Source organism: Antrostomus carolinensis, unplaced genomic scaffold, assembly GCF_000700745.2.
Source record: "Antrostomus carolinensis isolate BGI_N321 unplaced genomic scaffold, ASM70074v2 scaffold446, whole genome shotgun sequence".
In the NCBI taxonomy this organism is placed as follows: domain Eukaryota; kingdom Metazoa; phylum Chordata; class Aves; order Caprimulgiformes; family Caprimulgidae; genus Antrostomus; species Antrostomus carolinensis.
Window position 1 is genome coordinate 48,060 of NW_010323724.1, and position 10,066 is coordinate 58,125.

At 40.4% G+C, this 10,066-nt stretch overlaps 1 protein-coding gene across 1 annotated transcript in view; it reads left to right on the forward strand.

The window, feature by feature from the left end:
- The window catches only part of LOC104527036 (protein eva-1 homolog C), a 157,876-nt gene that overhangs the window by 20,926 nt on the left and 126,884 nt on the right, over positions 1-10,066 (forward strand). The window contains exon 3 of the mRNA XM_010170653.1: positions 9,033-9,185. Within this exon, the coding sequence (XP_010168955.1) occupies positions 9,033-9,185 (153 nt within the window). The remainder of the gene's footprint in view (positions 1-9,032; positions 9,186-10,066) is intronic.

Genomic DNA, 10,066 nt, shown 5'->3' on the forward strand with positions numbered 1-10,066 from the left:
AAAACTATCAATCAAGTATCCTTTTAAATTTCCTTTTAATGTAATGTGTCAGAATTATTGTCACCATTATTTTAACATTTGGAGAAGACTGTTGTAGTGATATAAGACTAAATTCTCCCTTTCGGCTATTTTAATAATAACTTTAATCAGCATTACTCCAGATTTACATCATCACTGGAAGAGAAGAATAAAAGTGCCGTGGGCAGTGGTACTAATGAAGTCTTTTCCCTTACAGATTCGAGTAATTTTTTTTCCTGGCTGTATCCTTCCCATCTTTTCATTGCAGTAACAGAAGTTTTTACCATGCTTCCTGTGTTGCCTCCCATAGCTAGGTATAGGTGTAGCTAGTCTAAATTTATATCCATGCTAATCATCTAAAAGTATTACATCCATGCTGGTTGGCTGGTGGGACAGTGAAACAATTACAACCAGCTTTGGCACTGATTTGGCTCTCTTCTGTAATTGCCTACCAGTTCTGATAAAATGTATAGAGACTTAACTACTTTTGTCATCTCAATGTTTCTAACAAATTTCAATTAAATTTAGCTAGCAGGTTCTCAGGTTATTGGAAGGAGGACTAGTAAAGGGTGAGACAGAGGCTCAGGCAGCAGAACACCAGTAAGTCTCATTTGATTCAGAAAATCAGCCCAAATTAATTAATGGAAGAAGTAGGATGAGAATTAAATTTGTCTCTGGCCCCGGAGTGTTTTGTTTAATTCTCACCTTGTGGTTCAGCATACGTGTGTTGATACTGTTCCTTTTTCTTCCTTAGAGATAACAATATATCTCTTTCCACAGGAAAGTGCAAATAGGTACATCTGAACTCAATTTTAGAAATGAAATGTAGCAGTTAATTTGCAACACTGCCAGCTTTTTCAGAGCAGAATATAAAAAGACATCTACTTCAGACTAATGAAAGTGACAGTGGGGAAAGGCGCTTTTTAAACATTGCAAATTGGATGGGTGCATCAGGAATGTAATTTTAAAGGAATCTGACAAGGTCATTTACAAAGAACAATCTTACTTGTTGATATGGTTTCAGACCTCCAGAACTTGGCACTCGAGTTTTTAGGGTAATTCTGAAGTTAGCAAACTGCCCATTTGATATAGCTTTGGACTGTCATCTGAGTTGTATCTTTCAGATTTTCACATTAGCTTCTGCAGAAATAAGTGATGTGCTCCATACCATTGAGGGTAGCAAACTTCAGTTTTTAAAAGTTAGATTATAACATCTTAACAAAGAAGTTTCTCAAAGGAAAAATTGAACTGAAATAATGTTAAAAGTTATTTCTGTGCAAATGTATGAATTTGTGACATTTGCACTTCTTTATGCTCCGCATGAAAGGGGATGATCCTTTTTTAGATCCTGGCCACTGAAATGAGGGAATGGTGAGGTAGCCCACAGCTTAAGTGCTTGTGGGAGAGTCAGAGGAAAGGTTGTGCTTGAGGACTCTGGAGACCTTTGCTGTCCTGGAAAGGTTTCCTCCACACAATCCTGCCTAAGGGAGTACTGACTTAATATGGATTTATTCAGATCCCGAGTTGAACAGAAAGTTCTCATTAGTAGCAAGTGCACACGGATGAGGAGGAAGCTCTGGAACTCAGGATATGAGGTGCATATCGTAAGTGAAAGGAAATTGGAAGAAAACAAAAACCAAGAAGCCTTAAGAGTCTACACTGCTCTAAAGAGTAGGCATTTGCCACAGTGAGAAATTTCTGATCCATATTCACTCATTTGCATTTGGTGACTTGGAGGCCCGAATCTGCTTATATCTTGCAAAGAATAATGAGGATGCAAGATTCAGTTAACAAATGCTTGCTTGAAATGAAAAGTAAGCAAATATAGGAACACAGGAACAGCAGTGTGGGGAAAAGGTTTGAAGGGGAGCACCGACTGGAAAATATCCTTTTAGTCAATTTACTTCCTTCACAGGAGAGTGTAGGAGCTAGTGAAAGCTGTCCAAAGCACCTTTGCTCTGTCTGCTTTGAGATGTGCTTATGTATTTTAATTTTGAGAGAATGGACTTAGATCTTTTCTTACAAAAGGTCCCTGATTATGGGCGGAAATAAAAATATATAAAAGTGACAGTCACAGGTTACAAGGAAGGGCACTAGATGGGTATCTCCAAGCTGAGCTGTTCATGGGCATAGGCCCTCTTGTTCAGGAATGCTGCTCAGAGGTGTCTGTCCTAGGGTTTAATAGGTTTCCTGTCTTGGAGACTCAGCTTCCTAATTCCCTTGGAAGATATATTAACAGTTACTCACTATAATAATTTCTCACATGATTAACAGGATCATTGGAACAGGTTGTCCAAGCAGGGTGTGGAGTCTCAGTCCTTGGAGATGTCAAAAGCTTGAATGGACACAGCCCTGGGCAACCTGCTGCTCTAGTTGACTCTGGCCTGAGCATGGGGGTTGGCCTAGACAGTCTCCAGAGGTGGTTTCTGTCTTCTGTAACTCTGTGAATTATGGTCTGGAGTGACTACATGCATAGTAAAGAGTTCATATTTCCATGGTTAACCCTTGTTTTGGCTTTTCTCTTTAGACAGACACAAAAAATTGCTATGTGATGACTTTTGTAATGTAAGTATTCTTCTGCCTAGGTATGGGCTGAAACCAGCAAAGTCTCATCACACATGAGATCATCGTCTTTATTATTTAATGATGAATTCCAGTCTCCATAAAAGTGTGCTGAGTTTTAACTTGTCACTGAAAGGTTGCATATTTCACTTGAGCCATCTGGTCCACTGGGCATCTCAGCTGTTCAACACTGCAACCAATCGGTATCTGATGGGTGCAGTAAGAGATGTAGGTCATAAGAGTGGCACAGAGAGTTGGAGTTGGATCTATCTGCCATTAACACAGTTCTTCTGGAGAAAGTGGCTGGATGAGAAAGTGAATTGTCCCTATGCCCATTTCATAGACCAAAACTAACCACCACCCAATAGTTAAACACATTAACTTATTAGTTAAATGAAGACAAGTGTTGGTGGAATGGATGGATATAATGAAAATTTATTAATTAGAAGGCAAGAGATGTTCTTTGTTTTGGGTGGTATGCTAACAAAGATGGGATGAAGTTGAGCAAGGCAAATACTGGGCTGAAGATAAGTTATTGGCTAACATGGAGTGCAGTTCAGTTCTGAAGTCGCATCTCAGGTGCAGTCTCATTAATTTAACAGTTATAAACTAGCTAAGATAGTCTTCTATGGGAAACAATCCTGACCTATTAAGGAAGCAGGCAAGACCATCTTTGTTTCCTACAAAATATCTTTCTTTGCTCAGATTCCTGATTTAAATCCTTTATGATTTTGTAAGGAAGAAAGATGTCTCTTTCCATGTATATCCAGCTCTTTGATCAAGGAAATAAGGTCAACTATGCATTGATTATGTGAAGCATGCATGTTTTAATTAGCAAAATTTAATAAATTTCTTCACAAGTTCTGTTGAAAAATATAATTTTAGGCAAGGTAGACCTCTGGCATTAATGCATTCCATCACTTTGTTAGACACAAAATCTTTTTAGGAGCATTTATCTCTAAGGTCTTACAGAGATTAAGCCAATTGACATGTGATTTTGATCTTTCCAGTCATGATCATTTAAAAAATTCTTGAGGACCGTAGGTGAAAATGTCCTTAAAACACTGGGTAAGTGTATTTACTACAGGTCAGTACTTTAGTATTCTTGTACACATTCTGTAATTACAAAGGGTCTTCTTTTTCACTTTACCATTTGAGAGAGCCAATTTTTTCATTAGAAACATTTATAATTGTTTTCCCTCAATTGTTCAAGCTGTGTTATAATCATGTCATATAATGACCTTTAAAAACGTGTCTAGAAAAGCCTGCAGCTGTTCCCTCCCTGGTTTCTCTCTACTGAGCTGTATTTAAGCCAGTGTCTCTGAAAACAGGCAGTAATAAAAAGGATATTATCCTTAGCAAATATCTTAATCATGGTAAATCTCTGTTGCCCTACAAATGACTGCATGGGGGATTAGAGCTGAGTAAGCCATTTGCTGAATATCACTGCCACCTTTCCTAGGCCATTTAAACATGTTTAATTTTTCAGGGTGAAACATGAAACCCACTAATACAAATGTTTGCATTTGGACTGAATTATATCCAGACTGTAACAGTTATAGCAGGCTTAGGACCAGATTGTGACTGATCTGTAGGAGGCCAGTTCTTCTTGGGAGAGTGAGAGAGAAAAATGCAGATTCATTCCCAGTCCCAGCTCTCTGATGTCACTTACGCTGCCTCGGTTCTTTTCAATATTTATATAAGGCTATTAAGGGTTGAAGTACCAGTAAATATATGGATGATGCTTAGCTCTATTTTCTTTATATCAATCACAGTCCTTACCATTGTCCAATGCCTGGGAGCCATCAGTCCTAGATGAAAGACAGTTGGCTTTGGTTCATCCTGGCTAAGCTGGAGGTGGCAATGCTATGAAGCAGAAAATACTTTCAGGAACTTGTGTCCTCTGTACCATCACTTTCTATCTGTTTCTTTATCCAGATTTCTATCAGGTTGCTGTACTGGTTTTGGCTGGGATAGAGTTAATTTTCCTTGTAGTAGCTAGTATGAGGCTATGTTTTGGATTTGTGATGAACACATTATTGATAGCAAAGAGATGTTTTTGTTATTGCTGAGGGGAGCTCACACAGGGTCAAGGCCTTTTCTGCTCCTCACATGACCCCACCAGTGAGTAGGCTGGGGGTGCACAAGGAGTTGGGAGGGGACACAGCTGGGACAGATGACCCCAACTGACCAAAGGAATATTCCATACCACATGATGTCATACTCAGCATATAAAACTGGGGGAAGAAGAAGGAAGGGGGAACATTCAAAGTGATGGCATTTGTCTTCCCAAGTACCCGATACACGTGATGGAGCCCTGCTTTCCTGGAGATGGCTGAATATGCCTGCCCGTGGGAAGTGGTGAATTAATTCCTTTGCCTGAGTGCACAGCTTTTGCTTTACCTATTTCAACTGTCTTTATCTCAACCCACTAGTTTTCTCACTTTTACTCTTTTGATTCTCTCCCCCATCCCACTGTGGGGGAGTGAGCAAACTGCTGCTTGGTGCTTAGTTGCCGGCTGGAGTTAAACCACGGCAGTTGCCCAGGAACACTGAGAGCATCTGTTTTCCAGTGATCAAGCTTAAGGGAACCTTTTGGGAGTATAAAATAATGAGTGCTTCTCTCTTTCTCTCTTTCTCTCTTTCTCTCTTTCTCTCTTTCTCTCTTTCTCTCTTTCTCTCTTTCTCTCTTTCTCTCTTTCTCTCTTTCTCTCTTTCTCTCTTTCTCTCTTTCTCTCTTTCTCTCTTTCTCTCTTTCTCTCTTTCTCTCTTTCTCTCTTTCTCTCTTTCTCTCTTTCTCTCTTTCTCTCTTTCTCTCTTTCTCTCTTTCTCTCTTTCTCTCTTTCTCTCTTTCTCTCTTTCTCTCTTTCTCTCTTTCTCTCTTTCTCTCTTTCTCTCTTTCTCTCTTTCTCTCTTTCTCTCTTTCTCTCTTTCTCTCTTTCTCTCTTTCTCTCTTTCTCTCTTTCTCTCTTTCTCTCTTTCTCTCTTTCTCTCTTTCTCTCTTTCTCTCTTTCTCTCTTTCTCTCTTTCTCTCTTTCTCTCTTTCTCTCTTTCTCTCTTTCTCTCTTTCTCTCTTTCTCTCTTTCTCTCTTTCTCTCTTTCTCTCTTTCTCTCTTTCCCTCTTTTTCCCTTCCTCCCTCCCTTTCTCCCTCCCTTCCTCCCTCCTTTCCTCCCTCCTTTCTTTCTAGAAAGCAGTGTCTTCTATCTGTGGCAGCCGTAACCAGTTTGGATTCAGACAGAGCCTTGGCAACTGGCAGCTCCAATAGGTGTTTCCTAGGGCAGAATTTAGTGACCATGAGAAGGTGGCATCTGTTTCAGGTGGCACAGCTCTCTTACTCCACACTGCAGTGTGCCAGGAGCACATCATCCATAAACTGCCCTGCTTCGCAAGGCGTGTGCACTCAGATTCACTGCCCTGGTCCAATATCTTGAGCCATCCATCAGGCAGCTTCCCCCATAAGCTGTGAACATGACTTCCCAGAGCGACTACAAGGGTAAGAACTACAAATGTGAGAGGCACAGTTTTGTTGTTGGCTGTCTCATGACTGCTGGGCTGACTTTCAGCAGAGATGTGAATGTCTGTGCATCCCAGTGTTTTCTGGGCTAAATGCAATACTCACTGTGTTTAAATTGCAGTCAAGTTTCCAAATGACAAGCCCTGACTTTGAATGGTCAACAGAATTTAATAAACATTCTAAGGACCTTTGATGGTCAACAGAATTTAATAAACATTCTAAGGACCTTAAATGGGTCCACAGGACATGTGGTTAAGCAATCAGTTATACTTGCTTATTGGGGGATGTAGCTAATAATAACCAAATCAGAAGAGGAAATTGAGTTAGTGCCTTGTAAGAAATAAGACCTTCACAGAGGACCCTGGCACTCACTCATTAGAAATTAAAAAATTGATCTTTTTCCAAGGTTAATAAACTATTTCATATTTCAACCACTTTAGCCAGTCACAAATTTTCTCCCTTTCCAGATATTGTTTTATTAACTATATATAGTTTGTCCTATTGCAGAGTTTTATGCCTTTGTGCTTTTAGCTTGAATCCATGTCTTGTTCCTAAGGAAAAAAAAAGTCTATTATCTTTATAAAGTTCTATTATACACTGTTAGGTTTTACACTGTGTACCCAGGCTAAAGCTTTTATCCCACTTCTGTCCCAGAAGAAACAAAAATCCTATGGGAGACAATTATAGGTGACGATGACAACCCTTAGTGTGTTCAGTGTATTTTTCAGATGCCTTCATGGTGATTGTGGATGAAATAACTACATAGATAAAGAGGTGATTGATTCTTCACAGCTGTATGAGGTTCCTCATCTCTGAGGAGGTTTCTACATCTCTGATGTTGAAAAGAGTTCTATTCCTGCTTCCTGTCCCTGTTTTACGCACTCAGAAGGTTGTGGCTTTATCGCTATAGGTATTGTTGAGGAATGTGTGTTCTTCAAACAGATTGTCCCATGAATGAGTTAGGTCTTAATTCTGTCGTCATCTACAGAGATGGATGAGAAAGTATTTTCCCATTCATTAAATATTTTGAAGATTTTAAAGTTTCCCTGCACTGGGCTAAAAACTAGGATCTTTCAGAGATTTCTGTAAAAGCCTGCAGAGAAGGAAGATTACGGACTGGAATAGTGTTGAGGGTTAAGACTCTCACCTGAACTGAGAGGGTTTGGACCAGGGTTTTCAAACTCCAGGTGGATCCTCTGATCACCAGGTAACAGGCTATTTTAATGGGGCTATTTTTTGGCTTTGAGTAGCAATTTCCATGTTGAGCATGAGAAGTTGTTTGTTCTCAGACATTTATTTTAAATCAGCACTTGCCTGTTTTGATATAATACATATTTTCTGTGTGCAGTTTATTCTGAAAAAAAAAAAAAAAATTGACTGCAGAAATTAGCCCTGCTTTGATCAGGGGTTAAACCAGATGATGTCCTGAGGAGTCCTCCAACCTCAGTTCTATGATTCAACTTTGGTGGAAAATTCCTCTCCAGCTTCAATCAGGAAGAATTATTCTTGAGCCTATAGTTACAGTACAGCCAAAAAGATCACATTATGTGCTTAGCTGCCATGGTGTGAAGACTTAAGTATTTAACTGTAAAGTAATTAATAACTAGTATTCTCGGTTACTGAGAATACATACGGACTCTCAGTAACTGTAATACATATAGACTTTGCAGAAGTCCTCATATATATATGATATTAGGTCCAGAGAATCAGTGACATGGAGAAACAAATGTCACGTCTATGCTAGTAAACGATACAGGACCAGGGGCAGGCCCAGGCATTGGCTGATGATTATCCACACTGTTTGGTTGTCAATGTGCTCTGTGGCACAATTTTGACCTGGTACTATTAGGAGTATTTCAAATAATGACTGATCATGCTTGGGAGGTTACAATGGGTCAGGGACCCTACCTCATTTGAATGCTGTTGTGGCTAAATTTCTAATGGTAAATAACATAATCAAGTGGAAGGTCACTCTACAGAGGCTGGGGAGGTTGAGGTTATATTCCTGGCTGTGCCCTGGGTCGGCTGGTGTGACCTTAGACATACCATTTCAGTTTTCTTAGTCTCTTTCTTTCACACTTGTAGTTGTCTAGCTATAAAGACTCAGCCTTCAAAATAGTGTTGATCTTCCGTGGTGTGTTGGCAGACATACATGGGGAGGGCCTGTTCTAGGTTGGAACCTCTAGGGGTTCCCATAATACAATTAATAATAGTAAAGAGAAGGGACTGACATGTGATTCCTTATGAAATAATTGCTGAGTCTCCTTGACAAATGTAAACTGAGTGACTGTTCTGTGTGCACCAGCCATACAAAACTGAAGACTGACCATTTCAAGAAGGATTTGGGGAGCAGCTTTGCACATCTGCATTTGCAACAGGCAAGAGCAGCTTCTATCATTAATAAATGTAGTAGAGCTCCTATTGAATCTGCCAAGGAAGAGCTGCTGTGGAAAAAAAAAGCTATTGAGCATAATTATGTTTGCCTTTGAGCTGCTGTGATGTAGAATAAATGCTTGGCACATAAAAGGCTGATCTATGCATGAGGAAGGTGCCTAAGAATGGGCTTTTACCTTCCACTACCACAGGCTTCTAATATCACCACGTGGAAATCACTCGATTGCCACGCGTCACTTATTTGTCTGCAAAATGAAATTATTGGCTATTTACCGGAACTGACATGTGCTAAGTTAAAATATGTTCATTAAACACGCTGATAGTGCCAGAGAGAGAATGCATTATGCAAATGATCAGTGCTACTCTAGCAAATGCAGTTGTAAGGCTGGGATTGTGCTGGCAGCTGATGTGCACCGCTGGGCGTATGCCCAGAATTGCTGCTGCCTCTGACAAGCTCACGCCATGGGGAGGTGAGAGGACTTCCCTCGTGCTGACTGCCCGCAGCTGAATCAACTGAGTAATTAAGTGTTTGTTTCCTTCCAGATGAATACAAGAGTAAAGTAGCCTGTGAAGATGACAAGCTGAGGCTAAGCTGTAAGAAGAGCATGGTGATAGCCATTTACTCGGCTATCTTTGGAAGGACACAAGGAGGCAGCCTGGAGTGCCCGTACCAAACCCTAGGGATGCCCATGATTGGTAAGCAGGGGAACAGCTTGACAGGACACATTGATCTGGGCACGGTGATTTCATTTACTGTCATTATGGTCGTGCTGGAACAGATCCTGGTTAGGAGAAGCAGGACTGACACAAGCAACTTGCCACTCCTGACGTGTGGTATCTTGTTAACCAGTGGTGAGCTTCATCACGAGTACCAAACTGAGGTCTAGCTAGATGCCCTAGCCAAGTTACCAAGCAGTAGACTTTTAGCAGATTCATCAGATTATATGCTTGAGTTTCTTGTTCAATTTTCTGTCCTCCTGGTGATTTGTACATTAGGCCTCTATGCCTACTACCGAGGAACATAATATTGGTAGGTGTCATGGACTATCTGTGGCTCAGTAAAGCCTTGACGTCGCATTTAAACTTTTGCTGAAGTTAAAGAGTGAAAATTCAAAAAGCAAGTTGTTAAGTTGCATTATGTTACAGTTGACTTATGTATATTCAAGGAGCTGCTTTACTCTCAGGCTATCATGGTCTCTTACATTCACTTGTTGAAGATCAATAAATTTAAAAGCATTCACTAGAAAGGTCTGTTTTTGAGCCAACATGAAATAAATTTGAGTATTTTAGGCTGTGGAGGAGAGAGCAAATATCCACAGTGCAAAATCCTCTGGTCAGTGTTCCTCATCATCCTTCTCTGCAGAGGTGAGAAGGAATTGCCTCTAGAGAGGAAAGGCTTCAGAGGGGGCTGTAGAAGGAAGCTTGAGCTCCTGCTATCACCTGTGCTGGTATCTGTTCAGCTGTATCTGGGGATCTTTGGCTTCACAGCTGCTGATCTAGTGCCCTTAAGGAGTTAAATGCTAATAAAATGGAAGCATGTGAAGTGACTGCTTGGAAATATGATATGGAGATGATGG